This window comes from Semicossyphus pulcher, unplaced genomic scaffold (assembly GCF_022749685.1).
Source record: "Semicossyphus pulcher isolate SPU_LCO1_2020_fin unplaced genomic scaffold, fSemPul1.0.p SCAF_23, whole genome shotgun sequence".
NCBI classification, from domain to species: domain Eukaryota; kingdom Metazoa; phylum Chordata; class Actinopteri; order Labriformes; family Labridae; genus Semicossyphus; species Semicossyphus pulcher.
In genome coordinates this window covers 5,230,790-5,248,722 of record NW_027211697.1, presented here as the reverse complement: position 1 = coordinate 5,248,722, position 17,933 = coordinate 5,230,790, and the positions used below count along the sequence as shown (strand labels likewise).

The 17,933-nt window shown below is 39.3% G+C and overlaps 1 protein-coding gene across 1 annotated transcript in view; it reads left to right on the top strand.

Annotated features, from left to right (window-relative positions):
• smg1 (SMG1 nonsense mediated mRNA decay associated PI3K related kinase) overlaps positions 1–17,418 on the top strand; it is a 112,064-nt gene extending 94,646 nt beyond the window's left edge. The window contains exons 57-64 of the mRNA XM_069674033.1: positions 696–848; positions 980–1,159; positions 2,372–2,599; positions 5,580–5,791; positions 5,875–5,975; positions 6,844–7,020; positions 7,575–7,681; positions 16,174–17,418. Coding sequence (XP_069530134.1) covers positions 696–848; positions 980–1,159; positions 2,372–2,599; positions 5,580–5,791; positions 5,875–5,975; positions 6,844–7,020; positions 7,575–7,681; positions 16,174–16,251 — 1,236 coding nt within the window. The 3' untranslated portion in view covers positions 16,252–17,418. The remainder of the gene's footprint in view (positions 1–695; positions 849–979; positions 1,160–2,371; positions 2,600–5,579; positions 5,792–5,874; positions 5,976–6,843; positions 7,021–7,574; positions 7,682–16,173) is intronic.
• Positions 17,419–17,933: the final 515 nt, after the last annotated feature.

The following is a 17,933-nucleotide window of genomic DNA, read 5'->3' as shown; positions in this document are numbered from 1 at the left end:
TGTCTTCAGTCTGCCATGCGAGGGCTGATATCCCATACTTTGTGTTGTACCGAGTAAATCGACTGAAAGGGAACTCCAAAATGTATCTCAATGACTCATTCATCTAGGTAACTTGGTAAGATTTAAGGGAGACAATTTTAAGGTATCTCATTGTGTCTCATTGTGGATTTATTATCAAAAGTGTATTTGTTTTCCTCCTACAGCTTACCTTGGATATTAGCTTTGATGCATTTTTTGCTTTTACATCCAACTTAGCCATGTGTAATTCTATTAACACGTTAGAAATCCCATGAAAACTCTAAATGGAAGGGAAGATGGCTATTGTCTGCAGACTTAAAGATTTTCTTTTGTGATTTTTGTCAGCAGAAGGGCCATAGGCTTAGCTTAGGATTTTTGAAACACTGAAGTGAAGGATCCCATGAGCATACCCTTTTCAGAAAAGAAAAATTAGACAGAAAAATAAAATAAAATAGTATAGTATAATAATAGAGTATTTGGATTGATTTGGATTTGGATTTTTTATTTCTCAACATGAAGCTGTTTGTAGTCTTGCCAAACTGCCAACAACATTGTTATGTGGGATATTTGAATAATTGTATTAATTTTCTTGGCCAGAAAATTACTTGCGATTGCATTGCAAATGTTCAGAGAACAGAAGTCCTTATCCTATTTTGTTTGACTGCTGGATTCTGCAGGAGAAGTTGGCATCGCTTGAGGCTAGCATTGAGCAGCGTCTGAAGTGGGCTGGTGGAGCCAACCCGGCACTGGCTCCTGTTCTGCAGGATTTTGAGATGACTATTAGGGACAGACGTGCTATGGTTGCCAGAGAAAACCAACGCACCAGCCAGGTAACACAACTGCCTTAATCATGATAAAGAGGCAATTTGTGAAGTGATTGGACTCTTTCTTTACCAGCCACATAACTCGAAACATGACCAATGTAAGAGCGAATGCCAAGTTTCCTTGCTGTCATTTTCAGGTCACCTTCTTGTGCTCTACCATCCTGAACTTCGAAGGCCTTCGGACCCGATCCCCCGAAGCACTCAACATGGATGCAGCGCTGTTTGATTTGCTGAAACGCTGCCAGCAAACCTGTTCCTATGCTTCCCAATTTAATACCACAGTGTCTCCACTGGAGCTCCAACTGCTTCACAGACTGGTGAGTTCTAACTTTGACATGTACAGTCTATTTTATTGCCAAAAGTATGACTGTTTTCCAATTGCATTAGAAGAAGAATAATAGCAGTTTCATTTTAATTAAAATATCTGTGCTTATCTGTGACAAGTGCTTTGTCGACAACACTAATAACAAAACTAGTGGACAACAAATCTGTGTCAGCTCTGGTGGTTTGTTTTGTGGCAACCATTTTTGCCACAAAATAAAGCACAGACTTGTCATTATTTCCTTACCGTCTTACAGGTTTTGTGCTGCTAGAATGTTGCCCTGCCACGTTTTTTTGTTTAGGGGTTTAAAATCCAATCATTATTTAAATGTGCATCTTCCAAACTATCCCATAAAAACTAAAGGAATGGGCAGAGTGGTCATGAAGGTCTGAATTTTATAAGGCATTTTTGAATTCTTAAAAGGCAATTCACTGAAGATAATGGGGTAGGACAGAACGATTAGAGCATGCATCTGCATAAAGAGTAATCATATCTTTGGTGTCAAAGGTTTGGCCACGTTTGCCAGGATACATTCTCTATCCTTGAAATTAACCAAATGTAAGAGTGCATTTTGTTCCTTGACAAGAAAAACAGCTTTTTCAACATCATTTACTTCAATGAGAACTTGTATGGTCATTTTTCCTGCCCTTTCTTTTAGAGATAGACCGATATGGTTTTTTCAGGGCCGATACCGATTATTAGTAGTCAAGGAGGCCGATAACCGATATTTGAAGCCGATATTCATTTGCAGAATAAGTGAAAATATTGGCGTCAAAATTTTGAATAACACTTAACTTTGTTTAAATGCCTTTAAGCATATGCATCAGAGCCAAAATAACCCAGTTTAAAATTGATCTCTTAACGGCCGTCGGATAAAAAAAAAGAAATAAATAAAAAATGTAAAAAAAATGAAAAATAAAAAAAGGCCGATGCCGAAATGCGTCAAAATGCCGAATATCGGCACCGATAATCGGCCTATCCCTACTTTCTTTAACATTGCTGTCTTTATTAGTGAGTTACCACCACCGTTAGATCTGTGAAATAGTGTGAAGCCGAGGGCAGAAATGTGTTTTCAATTGCGAATGTATGCATTCTCATGCCTAAGTCTAAAGAGTGACCCACCCACATAGAATGCTCTGTGAAGCCCCAATGATCAAAGCATCCACAGGATACCTTTAAAGCTCTGCTCTTTGTTTAATTACTCCAGAGTCCAGTGCTGGACCTGCCCATAGGAAGTCCTGATTGGCTGTGCTGTGCCCAGAGAAGGCTGGAGGAGGAGCTGAGTGTTGAGCAAAGGACTCAAGAGGAACGGGAGCAGCAGCTGGAGTCTTGTGGAGAGACACTGCAGCTTCTTGTAGACTCAATTAAGACTATTCTTTCCAACCACAACCGCCAGCTGGCCGACGTCAAGCACCTGCTGAGAGCAATGGCTAAGGTACAATTATGGTCCAGCTACTTCACACAAACACATGACTTTAAATAAAATATAAACTTCCCAATAATAAAGTCTCTCTGAAAAACACAATTCTTAAATATATGGTAACCCCACATCCACGCTACAAAAAGGTCCACATATGTTTTGTGTAGGAATGGGTCATAAGTTCCAAGTACTCAAATAGTCATAAATATATTTTTAAAAAATCACAAAAAATTCAAGCAACTATATCTAATCATAAATATATGTTTTCCATTGTTTTTACCAGCGCCTGTTTTTAATGCATTACTACTGTCAGACGGTGGCTGTAGCGCATCTGAAAGCTGTTTGCTAACTGTTGTTAAATAACAAAAGAAGAAAAACGAGTTAGTGCCAGGTGTGACGCTGTGAGATTCAGAACCGGAGAAAAATGCAGAAGTAAACAAAGATTAGGTCAAATGCAAACTTTGCCAGGTAAAACTTATACGCATAATAATCAACAACAACTATGCACAGTCATTTTAGAGCGAACCAGTAATAAAACCAACAGATTTGTGAAAATTTTCCAATGAATATTGAATAGTATTTGTGCTTGAAATGCCTTTCCCCAGTTGTGTGTAAAGTACTAAATTAGCTACAAGGGCAGCAATGTTCATCATGCTTTGGATGTTTGTTTCCTATTAAACTGACAAACCTCAAAACTTGATTTTCTCTAAAATAATGAATTCTGATAACTTTATGCAGATGCATTGTTGATGAAATGTACCTTCAGAAACATTGGGGGTTGCATTTGTGTGGGCCAACCAGTATGCTACGCTGCAGTATAGCTTCATAAATTTTCACAGGAATGATAACTTCAGACTGTTTAACAACAGTCAACAATTAAGCCATTAACACATAAAGGCATACGTTAAAAGCATCAATAGTTATTATCCAATTATATAGATAATTAGTGGGGATGTTGATTCTGCATTCACCATGTTCCCTTTTTTTCTACTTTTGTGCTATTACTTTTCACATTTCTACTGGGGTCGGCTCAGTGGTAGAGTCGGTCGTTTTTCAATCGGTAGGTCGGAGGTTCGATCCCCAGCTCCCTCAGGCTACATGTCGAAGTGTCCTTGAGACACTGAAGACACTGAACCCCAAATTGCTCCCGGTGGCATAGCCAACGGGTATGAATGTGACAATTGATTGACAGTTGGGCACTTTACGTAGCAGCCTCTTCCATCAGTGTATGAATGTGTGTGCGAATGGGTGAATTACAGTATCATTCCTTAGCTGATACCAGTTACTTTTACAACTTAAATGAGCACTTTGAGAGGTACATTTTTAGCCTTTCCTTACTTAAATGTACTCTCAGCTGGCTAAGCTCTTTAATGACTGCTTATATCTCACTCTAGCTGATGATGGATGATAAGGTTCACTAGTTAGTACAGACAACACACACACACACACACACATTTTTTAAGGATGTTGTTGTTATATTTATATCTGTCTGTCTGACCCTTTCTGTCTCTCTTACTCACAAACACACACACATCCATACATGCAGCCTTCAGCTTCGTCTTCATCACCTTCAGATTCATTTTCCACACTTTTAGGTTCATATTTCCCACATTTTGATTTTTAAAACTGCTTTAAGCACTCTAACATTTCTACATTTTCAGTGTTTTTTTACGATTTAATTTCAGCCTTCAGCAATCCCATGCATTTTCTGCAAGGAAATGCAATTTTTCTAGTTTTAAAATGGGCTTGTACATAATGAGCACTTTTGCTTATGGCCTTCAGGTAAATGTAGATGCAAATAATTTTTTGTTTCTTTACTTCTGTTAGTGAATGTTGTATTATTTACTCTTAGGCTTAAATACCTGAGTTTGTCTTGGTCTCTCAGTTACTTGTGTGAACATTTAAACCAGATTATATTCTCCTTGTATTCTAATCTAACTCAAAAACACACAAAAGGCTGTATTTGCAAATATAAAAATCCCTGGATTAGTTACCCTCTTACCTAGTTTCTCACCCTTTTCAAAAATGTAACAGATTGCTCAATTTAGGAATCAATTTGGACATATTTTGACTATTTAGCAGCTGTCAAGGGCTAATTTGGGGATTTTTTCAGATTTATTTTTCTTGCTTTATTTCCTATGCTGTGTTTCGTCGAATCTTTAGTCCACTCACATAATTTTACCTGCAACCATAGAAATATTCTCTTCACACTTGCATATCATTTTGAAGCAGTTTTAGTATGTGTGTCAAGCAACCTCTACATTTTTTCCAATGTTAAATGCAACGCATGTTTGAGTGTGTGTGTGTGTCTCTTTGGCCTATTAACTTATAATATAGCAGTGTTGGGTAGCGTTTGTTTTGAAAGTAATGTCTTACATTTCAAGATTACTGCCATTAGAAAGTAACCTGTTAAGTTACTGCGTTAGCTACTGAGAAAAGAAACGCCTTGGATTACTTTTGCTTTACCAAAAATTAAAACACATTTTCTACACATGTCCTAATCCCTGCTCAATAATAAGAAAAAAATTGGATAATCAACGGCAGAGGGCAGGGTCTCTGCCGTTGCAGACACCACAGTACACTTCAGGGGGTCATAAATGATGATTGAGAGGAATTGTTTTTGTGTTAGTCTACTTTATTTTTTTGGAAAATCCTACTTATCTCCCCTATTTTTCTTCTTATTAATGTTGTTACATGTCTCAAACAAAACAAAAAATTGCTCTGACAGCTCTTTTTTTTTAGCTCTGAAAACATTTCTCAAAGGCATTTCTTCTTTGTCTTTATAGTTGTATGTAGAAAGTACAATGATCAATTTTCGATTTACTCTCAAATAGTACAGTCAAATAAGTGAAGGGGTTTGTATACGTTGTGTCTCTCTCAGTTCTATGTCACAGTGCATGCCTTTGTACAGTGTGCAGTTATTTTGAACCTGACATGTTACTCCTGTTGAATCCATGACCCGTTTGCCATATTCTGTCTTAATTCTTCTTTAAAGGACGAGGAGGTTGCAATGGCAGATGGTGAAGAGGTGGCATATGAGGGCAGTGTGCGTCATTTCCTATTGGAGTACAAAGCGTGGCAGGACAACATCCAGCTGGTGTTATTCACTGTGGTCCAAGCCAGCGGGCAGCCTCGCAACAACGAGCAGCTTGAATTGCTGGAGGAGATCCCATCTACTCTCAAGGAACTACAGTCCCAGAGCCAGAGGTGCTCAGTCACATGCTGTCATTCACATACATTTAATGTTTCAGTTTAACTGCTGTATTAATAGTTGGTGTGTGCATCCCTAGTGTGTACAATGGCCTGGTGGGCTTTGCCTCTCCACTGCTGACAGACAGAGACAGTGAATGTGCCAGTCCTGTTTCAGCAGCACAGACGAGCTTTGCAGCAGGTATGGACATGCATATATAAGTCCATACGTAATGGGCGTATACATGTACACAATTATATAAACATAATGTACACAATTCCCCCCCTCACACTTGACAGGTGGCTGTAAAGACACTGCAGTTTCCTTCTCTGCTTACAACAGTATTTCTTTGCCGTTACAAAGGGCTCAAAAAAGTGTTTCATAATGTGGTTTTCTTAAGCTGCAGTTATCTATTCACATTTTGCTATTGTACTTAATTCCCAATAAATACAGAGGACTGAATACCAGGTACTTTCTAATGGTCAAGAAACTCTCAGGATGATGTGCTGGGTCTTGGTACTTGTTCAAACACTGATTTTGTGGCTATAACAACCTTTTTTACAGCTGCATTGACACAGTGATCAACACTATGTGCCGTTAGAGTCAATATTCTATAAGCAACGGTAAAACCAAGTTACCTCATCAGCCACAAGGGTCAATTTAAAAAGAGCAAGATAAAGAGAGAGAGTGGTATTGGAAATCAAGAGAAAATAGTCAGCAAATCTAATTTGTGAACATGGTGGTTAAATTCTAGAGGGGTAGAAAAATAACCATCACACACTACATTAAATGTGGGTCATTACATGATACTTTGGTGGAAGAACAATCTGGAATAAGCAAAAGGGACTCCGTTCCTTGCCTAATTCCTGTAGCCTTATGGTTCCGAGAACACTTTGGCTGTAAAGGGGCCTTACTAACTGATTTCAACTTGATTATAGTTGATGTTCCTTAAAATTGAGCTATCTAAAAACTTTACAGCCACCCTTCATGTGCACAGGGCATAGATGGAATGCATCTCATATCTGTACTACATGTATATAATACTAATCATTATGTGACTTCTCTTCAGCTGTTAGATGCAGTGGGGTGAAGACCCAACCAGACTCAATGTCCCAGAATGCACGGAAGGCTCTACAACGTAACCTGGGTACCCCCAATGATACCCCCCCGAACACTCTGCTATTGAACACCAAGGGCCTCAACCCCAGCCCAAAGAGGGCTGTACGAGACCCCAAAACAGGACGAGGTTCTTTACTTTCCTCTCTTTTCAGTGGCTGCTTGCTGATCTGTGCTTTGGAATCCTTTATTTGGTTGCACCTAACTAAGTAGGTGCAACCAAATAAATCTAAACAACAATAACTGAAAAGCAATGCTCTTTACATTTATGTATATCAACTTTAGTTTATACCCAAGTGTGACTTTAAGCATTGCATGACCTTAAAATTATTTTTAAACAACACATTTGGAAAAAAAATGCCATGACCAATGCAAAATGACTAAATGATTATCTGCCAAGGACAAGGCAAACACAGGTTATTGGTTTAAGTATTCCTTAACTGATACATAGTTTCTCAGTGGCTTAACTCTGATTTCAAAGCACAAAGATACAATTACAGATACAATTAGAGATTGGGTGAAGAAAATATTTTGGGGACAGTACTTGTGACTTTGGTGGGATATATTGAACTTAAGTATCTGATTTCCGTTTAAATGAAAGGGTTATGGAAACATGCAAAACAATGATTGTGGTTAAAAACTTCTGCACTGCTTTGAACGAACCTGTTGCTTGATGTGTTACAGCTGTCCAGGAGAGGAACTCGTATGCTGTCAGTGTGTGGAAGAGAGTGAAAGCCAAGCTGGAGGGCAGAGACATTGATCCCAGCAGGAGGATGAGTGTCACTGAACAGGTAACACTCAAGACACACTGGCTCTCATGTTATATTAAACCTTTATCAGTTTTAGTACAACATCCCATCAGTCTTTCCTAAAAGAGCAACAATTTTGCTAGTGTGGCACATCCATTTGCATTTTTCCTGTACAACATCACCCCTTTTACACCCAGTTTTAACTTGTGTTCTGTGTGATCTGACCACAAGTGGCCTTAAGTACAGATGTAAACACACACAGGACATTAGGATCCAATCACTGAGGCCACATTTGTAAGTGGTCTGGGACCACCTTACGCCGGGGACACACCAGACGAGGAAGCGCTGTGAAGCGCCATGCAACGAAAATCGCGCGCGAGCCGGAGCCCTTCCGTTCATACCAAACGCGCATTTCTCCGTGCCGGTCGACAAGCGCCTCTGCTCCTCAGCTGTCGTTTACTCACATTTGGAGCTGTTTTCATGTTTTCATCATGCTCTCTCTCTGTTTGCGTGTGTGTTTTACACCCCGCCCGCACCCCCTATGGCCAGTCCACTTTGTGTCTCTCTCTTTCTTGTGTGTGTCTGTGTCTGTGTCTGTATCTGTGTGTGTTTGTGTCTATGTCTATGTCTGTGTGTCTGTGTGTCTGTGTCTGTGTCTGTGTCTGTGTGTATCTTCGTCTCTTTCGCGCTCTGTTTAGATACTGACAAATATATTGAATTGGGCCACATTGAAGGACCGCCTACTCTACTCGTTTCTACAGCACCAATTATGTCTAGTTCTTGACTGATTTAATATATTGCTGCAGGGTTTTTCCTGGCTCAGAATGGGCCTTTGGGGGGTTGCGATGCATGACAGCATAATCGGTCCGCGTAGAATAAAGACAATAAGTCTGTTACCTTATTTGACAGATCTATGCAGATCTTTTCCTGTTATTTCTGATCATTTGGTTAAAATCTCTATTATGCTTGTAAATTAAAATTAATACCCAATTTACAAAACTTATTTGAATTGCATACAAAATTTGAAGAGGGAGGTATGTGGAGAGGTGTGTGGAGTTTGGAGAAGGGAGGAAGTCAGTGGTGGAAAAGTACATTAACTCAAAAAATCATCAAATTCAAATCAAATTTAAATCAAATTTTATTTGTATAGCGCCAAATCATAGCCATAGTTGTCTCGAGACACTTTACAAAAAGAGCAGGTCTAGACCGTACTCTTTGTTATGTTATTTAAAGAGAGGCCCAACATGAATAATCATGAGTAGCACTTAGCAACATTCGGCACATTGGCAAGGAAAAACTTCCTTTTAACAGGCAGAAACCTCGGGCAGAACCAGACTCATGTTGAACAGCCATCTGCCTCGACTAGATGGGCCAAAAAATGGGATAGAAGGAGATGCAGGATAGAGACAGGCAAAGAGAGCAACAACAGACACATACTTATTGTTACAATGCCAATAATACAGATACAGAGTTAATGAGCTGCATTAATATGAGAGAGAGAGAGAGAGAGAGAGAGAGAGAGAGAGAGAGACAGAGAGAGAGACAGAGAGAGAGAGAGAGAGAGACAGAGAGAGAGACAGAGAGAGAGAGAGAGAGAGAGAGAGACAGAGAGAGAGACAGAGAGAGAGAGAGACTTGGTGTGGCAGATCCCCCCGGCAGTCTAAACCTATAGCAGCATAACTATGGGCTAGTCCAAGCCTGAGCCAGCCCTAACTATAAGCTTTATCATAGAGGAAAGTTTTAAGTCTCTTAAAAGAAGAGAGGGTGTCTGCATCCCGGACCTTGACTGGTAGATTGTTCCAGAGGAGGGGGGCCTGGTAATTGAATGCTCTACCTCCAACACTACTCTTAGAGACTTTAGGTACCACAAGCAGGCCTGCATCCTGGGAGCGCAATGTTCTAGAGGGGTAATATGTCACCACAAGCTCTTTAAGATATGATGGTGCCTGACCATTAAGAGCTTTGTAAGTAAGAAGAAGGATTTTAAATTCTATTCTAGATTTTACAGGAAGCCAGTGCAGAGAGGCTAATACGGGAGAGATGTGATCTCTCTTCCTAGTTCTTGTCAGCACACCTGCTGTAGCATTTTGTACCAGCTGCAGAGTTTTCAGTGACTTATTAGGGCAGCCTGATAGTAACGAGTTACAATAATCCAGCCTTGAAGTAACGAATGCATGGACTAGTTTTTCTGCATCGTTTTGAGACAAGATGTGTCTGATTTTTGCTATGTTGCGAAGATGAAAGAAGGCTCTCCTTGATATTTGTTTTATGTGGGAGATGAAGGACATATCCTGATCAAATAGAACTCCCAGATTCCTAACAGTAGTGCTGGATGCCAGGCTGTTGCCATCTAGGGCAGTTATATCATTAGAGAAAGAATCTCTAAGGTGTTTTGGGCCGAGCACAATAACTTCAGTTTTGTCTGAATTAAGTAGCAGAATGTTTGTAGTCATCCAGATCTTTATGTCCTTAAGGCATGCTTCTAGTTTAGATAGCTGATTGGTTTCGTCTGGCTTCATAGAAAAGTATAATTGAGTATCATCTGCGTAACAATGAAAATTAATGGAGTGTTTCCTCATGGTATTACCAAGAGGAAGCATATATAAGGTAAAAAGAATCGGTCCGAGCACAGAACCTTGTGGAACTCCATGACTAACTTTGGTGTGCACAGAGGACACATCATGAACATTAACAAACTGAGATCGATCTGATAAATAAGATTAAGATCTTATAAGAAATAAAATAAACCAACTTAATGCAGATCCTGTAATGCCAATTAAATGGCATTACACTATTGAAAATAATAAATAGTATAATTTGGCGTATTGGCTGCACATTTTTCTACAGTTAGTGAATGTAAAAACACTTTTCAACAACAATGATAAATGTCAAAAGAGCCGCATGTCAACTTAAATGTGCATCATATCCTGCTTCTATGGCGAGGTGCCAAACATTGGCTTTCCAGGCCCTCAGGTGGATAGTTAGTAGTTTCACTGGCTTGGCTAGTCATGGACACTATCAGAAGAAAATAGAGAATTAAAAGTGCATGGACAGATGCCAACGCTACTGGCTTACTGGTATGCTTGATTTGCGGTGAGACACTAGCAAACAACAAAAAAGTAATTTTCCAGAACAAGTACACTGCATTTGCTGACAAAAAGGCGTACAGAAAGTAGGAAATATAACGCCACCGGCAATACAACCCGACCCAGAGGGCTCCGAGGCGGAAGAAAATGGCGACAAGATGATGCTAACAGAGAAAACTCAAGCTGGTGACATACTTCAGGAATTAACATCTGTTACCAAAGACCTGAGGGAATTCAAACGCGAGATGCAAAAGACCTTTAAAGCCGGCCTCAGAAAAGACGTAAGAGATGAGCTAACTACATTCAAACAGGATATTAGCCAGAAGGTAGCGGAAACCGCCACTACTCTACAAGCTCAAGGTGAGGCTATCAGTGAAGCTGAAATGCGCATATCAGAACTGGAAGCTAGCGGCCCGGTAGCTAAAGACGCCCTCCTGCTGCTTCTAAGTCAACACAGTAAGATGCAAGAAAAACTGACCGACTTAGAGAATAGATCCAGGAGAAACAACATACGGATATACGGGATACCAGAAACTACAGAAGGCACTTCAATGGTGGACTTCGTTAACAACCTGCTCACATCCGAACTCACCCTGCCAGACGGAGTCAGCTTAGAGATCCAGAGAGCACACAGAGCACTGGTGGCGAAACCCGACCCGAACTCACCACCCAGATCTGTTATCGTGAACTTTGTACAATTCGAAATCAAAGAGACGGTGCTGAAGTTAGCATGGAAAAAGAAGGTGTGTGTGTGTGTGTGTGTGTGAAAAGCAGATCTTTTTTGACCACGATTATTCAAACGAAGTGATGATTAAGCGCCGAGCCTATAAAGAAATCAAGAAGGCTTTAAAAGAAAAAGGAATACGTTTTCAGACCCGCCTCGCAAGAATCCGCATCCACTGGAGCAGCGGGACCCAGACCTACGAGAGCGCCCGGGAGGCTGCTATCGCCCTGAGGACACACAGGGTAAACAGGTGGAAACCCCGAGGGCCTCGTCGGACATGACCATGGTGGAACGTATACGGAAGGCATTTCCATGGCAACAAGTGACTTCTAGAGACGGCGGAAACCAAACGGCAACACGCGTGAGGGAGAGGCTACAGGATTTCAGGAGAGAAACACAGCGCTGAAGAGACAGATAAGTGACCATGCAGGACCGAATCTGTAGGGCTAGAGGCTAATGTGAAGGATGTGATTGGTGTGAAAGACACACAAGGACATCGCTCAGGAAAGAGAAATTTTCAGTTTCGTATTTTAAAAGGAGTAAGTAAAAAGTAATGTTCCATTTATATTTAATCTATATTGCAGTTAGTTTCAAGAAGCATGGTTCGAATTTTTCCTTACTCTTTCCTTTTTTTGGTTTTTGTTTTCTTTTTACAGACCCTTCTAAAATATAGCCCTCTTTAACCATATAAAACTGCTTAGTCACTACTAAATGTACAGAATAATGCATCCAACTGTCTGGATTACATTTAGACTAATGTTGGAAATGTCTAGGAGGAATGGAAGTGACCACTCTGCCCCTAGGGGGGGCCCCCATCCTTTGGGGAAGGAATAACCCCCTACCCACCAACAGGGACTTAAAGGGAAAAATGTTTTCCCTATTAACGGAAGAGACTGTTCATGTCCGTATTTCTGTTGGTAAATTGTTCTGTTCCTTTTGTTCCTGTTCTGAAGACCGAAGTACATCTGTAATGTTAATTGTAAGAAGTACAGTACACGGGGAGGTTTTAAGTTACTCTACTCCATCAGACAAATGGTGAAAATAATGACCCTGAATGTTAATAGGATTCTTAAACCGACTAAGAGGAACAAAATTTTAACTAAATTACAGAGAGAGAAAATAGATATAGCTTTCCTACAGGAGACATATCTCACTGAAATAGAACACAATAAACTTAAAAGGAAAGGCTTCAAGCATGTATTCTCATCCTCGAATGGATCAAAACACAACAGAGGTGTGGCCATTTTGATCTCAGGGAATGTTGTTTATGAATATCTAACACAAATGACAAATAAGGAAGGTACATTTATTTTGATTAAGGGAAAGATTGATGGTGTTTTAATAACTCTGTATAATGTATACGCACCACCAGGGTCAGGGTGGGAATTCTACCAACAAATATTTGACAAAATAATAATGGAATCTGAGGGAATAACAATTTGCGGAGGAGACTTCAATCTAACCTTAAACCCTTAATGGCAGAATAAGATATAGTTGATGTATGGAGAGAAAATAACCTGACGATTAAGGATTATACCTACTTCTCCTCCCCACACTCGACATACTCAAGAATCGACTATTTTCTGATGTTTAAGAAGGACAAACACTGGGTTAAAAAATGTCACATAGGAAGTATGGATGTATCAGACCTCTACCCAGTTTACATGTCAGTAAACATAGGAAACTGACTCAAAGAAACACTCTGGAAACTGAATTTGAGTATTTTAAATAAAGACACGGCAGAACACCTAACAAAGGAAATATAAGAGTATTTAAAATTCAATGATAACGGAGAGGTGTCACCGACTGTCCTCTGGGACGCATGCAAGGTCGTAATGAGAGGCAAATTAATCACTATGACATCCTTGCTTAAGAAACGCAGGAAGGAAAAACTGGATAAACTCCAAAACAAACTAAAAATACTAGAACAACAGCATTAAAATCTATTAAACTCAAATATAAAAATAGAGATGAAAATGAAAAAAAATGAAATAGACAAAATATATTCACAGGAAATTCAGAAAAAAATAATGTACACCAAACCAAATATTATGAAGGAGGCAGTAAACATGCTAGACACCTTGCCTTAAAACTGCGAAAACAACAATCAGAAAATAGTTAATAAAGGACCCTGCAAATTTCTGAGATTAGTGGATCTGCCAGTCCTCTCTGAAACTCAAAATAATACATTAATGTCAGCGATAACAACGGAAGAAGTCAAAGCCGCCATAACAAGACTGAAAACAAATAAATCCCCAGGCCCTGATGGATACACAGCACAATGGTACAAAACCCTAAGAGATGTTTTGACACCTATTTTAGTGAAAGCATTTAATTGGGTTTTGCAGACATAGGAGACTCCAATTTCCTGGAGGGAAGTGATAATATCTGTCATTCCAAAACCAGGAAAGGATAAATCCGAATGCACTAATTACAGACCAATTAGCGTACTAAACTTAGATTACAAGTTGTTCACTTCTATTCTTGCCAAAAGATTCGACAAGATTCTGCCGCAGATCATACATTTGGATCAAACAGGGTTCATTCAAAATAGACAAACCCAAGACAATATAAGACGAACATTACAGATTATCAGACATATTACCCAAAACAATCTCCAGGCTATGATAGTGAGCTTAGATGCAGAAAAAGCCTTTGATTCTGTGAGATGGACCTTCCTATTCAAGGTAATGGAAAAATTTGGCTTTGATGAGACAATTATACAAACAATAGAAACACTATACAAAAACCCATCAGCACGACTGAAGATTAATGGAGAACTCTCAGAATCATTTATATTTGAACGATCAACGAGACAAGGATGCCCACTGAGTCCTCTTCTCTTTGCTATTTTTATTGAGCCTCTGGCTCAAGGAATAAGACAAAACGAAGCAATAAGGGGGATAGAAATGGGAGATGATCAGAAATTGGTGTTATTTGCAGATGACGTATTAATATATCTAAGTAATCCAACACGATTCTTGCCAGCACTAATGACATGTTTAAATGAATATGGCTCTTTCTCAGGCTATAAATTAAATGTTCAAAAAACACAAATTCTTTGTTTTGGTTAAAATCCTCCCACTGATCTCCGTCAGGAATATCAGCTAAACTGGGATGAAAAATCTATAAAATATCTAGGAATTCATATCCCTAAAAATCTGTCAAGAATAGCAGAAATCAATTTTAAACCTCTTAATAAGGAAATTAAGGAAGATATTCATAGATGGAGCTTGATACCCTATCTAAGCCTCAGCTCACGTATTGAATCCATCAAGATGAATATCCTGCCAAGGGTTTTATACCTTTTTCAGTCATTACCCTTAGAAGCACCAGAAAAACAATGCCAAGAATGGGACAGATTAATCTCTAGATACATATGGGCTGGGAAAAAACCCAGGATACGATATAAGATACTCCAGCTGTCAAAAGTGGGAGGACTAGCTCTTCCTATTCTAAAAGACTATTACAAGGCAGCCCAACTTAGGCCTCTAATAGGCTGGTGTACTCCTAGTTACAAGGCCAGATGGAAAAATATTGAACAAACAATGGGAAAAGAATTTCCAGTCACTGTGTTGATTGGAGATCCATTACTACACAAACACTTACAGATCAAGATAATCGAAAAACGATATTCTACAGGTATTTGTAAAAGCCTACCAAGATGAACCTTATAAGAAGATAATTTCAAAATTATACACAGGTCTTCAATCTCTTAACAAAGAAAATACATCTAATGTAAAATCAAGATGGGAAACTGAGGGCAACATCATAATCACACAGGTGAACTGGAGCGAAATTTTTAAACAACAATGGAAAACAACAAATTCTCCACTTTGGAGAGAATTTACGTGGAAAAATGTAATCCGCTATTTCTGCACTCCATATCAAAAGAAATCATATTCCAGCCAGACAGAATGTTGGAGATGCAGCGGAAGCAAAGAGGCGAATCATTATAATATATGTTGGAGTTGCCCTGCTGTGACCTCATTTTGGTTGCACATACATCAAATCCTAGAGACTGTGTTTTCAACAAAAATAACTTTGTTCCTCCACTCCAGTTCCTCTAGATCAACCAGATATAACAAATTGAAACAAAGATAAATATTTGCTGAGAATATTACTGGTGGCTTGTAAGAAATCTATAACCAAGAAATGGCTGAAGAGGGAGGCACCTAGTGTAGATGAATGGATTGATACTGTGCACAGCATCTTTGTGATGGAAAGAATTACTTTTAATCTAAGAACACAAAAGGAGGTATTTATTGAAAATTGGCGAAAATGGATTACATATGTCTCTTCCGTCAGACCGGACTTCAGATAATCTTTGATTGGACTAATATTAATACTTTTATTTACTTTCATCTTTACCCTTTTTTACTTTTATTGCTTATTTTCATAACTGGAGGTGTCTATCAGTCTCTTTATGCACGTCTTTACTTTCCCCCTGATATTTTTGCACTTGTCTATAGGTCTTGTTGATGTTCATTGTTTGATTGTTTGTTTATATACAAATCAAAAATCAATAAAAAGTAAATGACAAAAAAAAAGAAACAACTTTAGCCCCATTGTGCTGACCTGCATGTCATTTGCCATGCACACATTTTTTTTCACATTTATACATTCACAAATGCAGCGGATTGCTCCACATTTGAGACCTGCCGCAGTATAGAAATGGTTGTCATACTTGTTTCCTGAACTAGTTTTCTGCTGTTTTGTTGCAGGTTGACTTTGTCATCAAGGAGGCCACCAACATGGACAACCTTGCCCAGTTGTACGAAGGCTGGACTGCCTGGGTGTGAATGGTATGCAGGTTCATATCTATGATCCAAAGAAGGCTTGGAGATCCACTAGAGGTCCAGTGGGTCTGGGGTGACGCAACAGCAGCACCAGGTCACACTGGGGGAAGGAAATGGGAAGCGGATGCTTAGTCCGCCCTGGCTATCTCCTGGGGCAGGGACCTTGTGGCACCGCTGCAACCACACTTCCCCAACCATCGGCGATTGGGCTCACACAATGCTTAGTGGGCCTGCTGCCACGACTTCCTTTATGGGGTTTTACTAGGCACAGCAGCGTTGAATGGGAGAGGGGGAAACGGGGGCTTATGCCTCCTCACCCTTAACTTGGTCTCCCTTCACCTGCATAGCTCCCTTTCAAGTTGTACCCATAAACACCACTTCATCATTTTGAGCCAGTCAAACTCCACATGAGGGCAAGATGAAGCACAAAGTTAGCGGTTTCCCTCTGAAGCATACAGCACGCGCTGTAGGTGGGACTTCACTGGGGCAATCGCTCAGATGGATGGGACATTTACAAGGCCACATTTGTTTTCTCTAATCTTTTCCACAATGGTCTCAATGGTGATTCTGAGTGGCCTGTTGGTAGCTCAGGCAGGAAAAATGAGAAAGAAGGTTCAACAGTATGCTTTAGGTTACATGAACACCCTACTGAAAACCTGAAATTAAAGAAGTAAGTAGAAAATAATAGTCAAAATACTTTGATTGTAAGCCTAACAGTAAATACTCTGACAGTTCATTAAAGTGTCAGATATCCCAGAAAAAAAGATTTTTGCTTTGGTGAAGAAAAAAAAACATCCTGTCATATGAAATACTTTTCAATGGCTCATTTTTGATCTTAGATGCAAAGTGAAGTCACTTGGACATGGGAGAACCTCTATCTGCTTCTTTTTCTTCTGTGGGTATCTTAAGTCTGTGTTGTGATTTGTGACTGTTTCCAGTCTTTTGTTAGATACAGCTATAGGAGTAGATTTCTGCCTTTTTTTGCCTTGCCTGTCATAAGCTGTTGCTTGCGTCATTTGTATTCACTCCACAGCCCAATGCTTGCATTTTATTATTCTTGACCTTCTAGTTTTACATTTTTAGTGGGAGAAATTTTTTTTGGGTGCAAATGTTAATTCTTAAATCTTTTATTGAATTTTGTTGTATGCTAAATAAACATTAAAATGAGAAGTTCTGAGTGTTATATTTTTAACAATGACTTTCATTAGATTAAACCATCCATGTGCTTGGCTAAATCTGAAATAAATGGAGTTCAAGAGAGTTTCCCTTTTTACGCATTAAAACCTTTTATTTTCTTTATTATGGTGTATATTTATGCTCTAATTAATGATGGAAAATAGATTAGAAGCAAGATTTCAAGGAGCATTATTTTCCTTTGGTAGATAAAATATATTCAAGCCCCCCCCCCACTCCTCCATACATATCCACACATAAACATACATCCATATACAGTAAAACACACTATCAGTGAAGTCCTTTGCTGACAAATTCCTAGCTTTAGATTTTTTTTAAAACATTGATGTCACACCAAGGTTGCAATTCTGTATTTTTTGCAGAGAAATGGAAAAAAAACTAAGTCACTTTTACGACGACGGAAGCAATTAAAAGTGACACTGCAACATGCAACTTCCAAATTTTAAACAACTTGATGAAAATCATCTTTGCAAGATTTACACTTCTAGTCC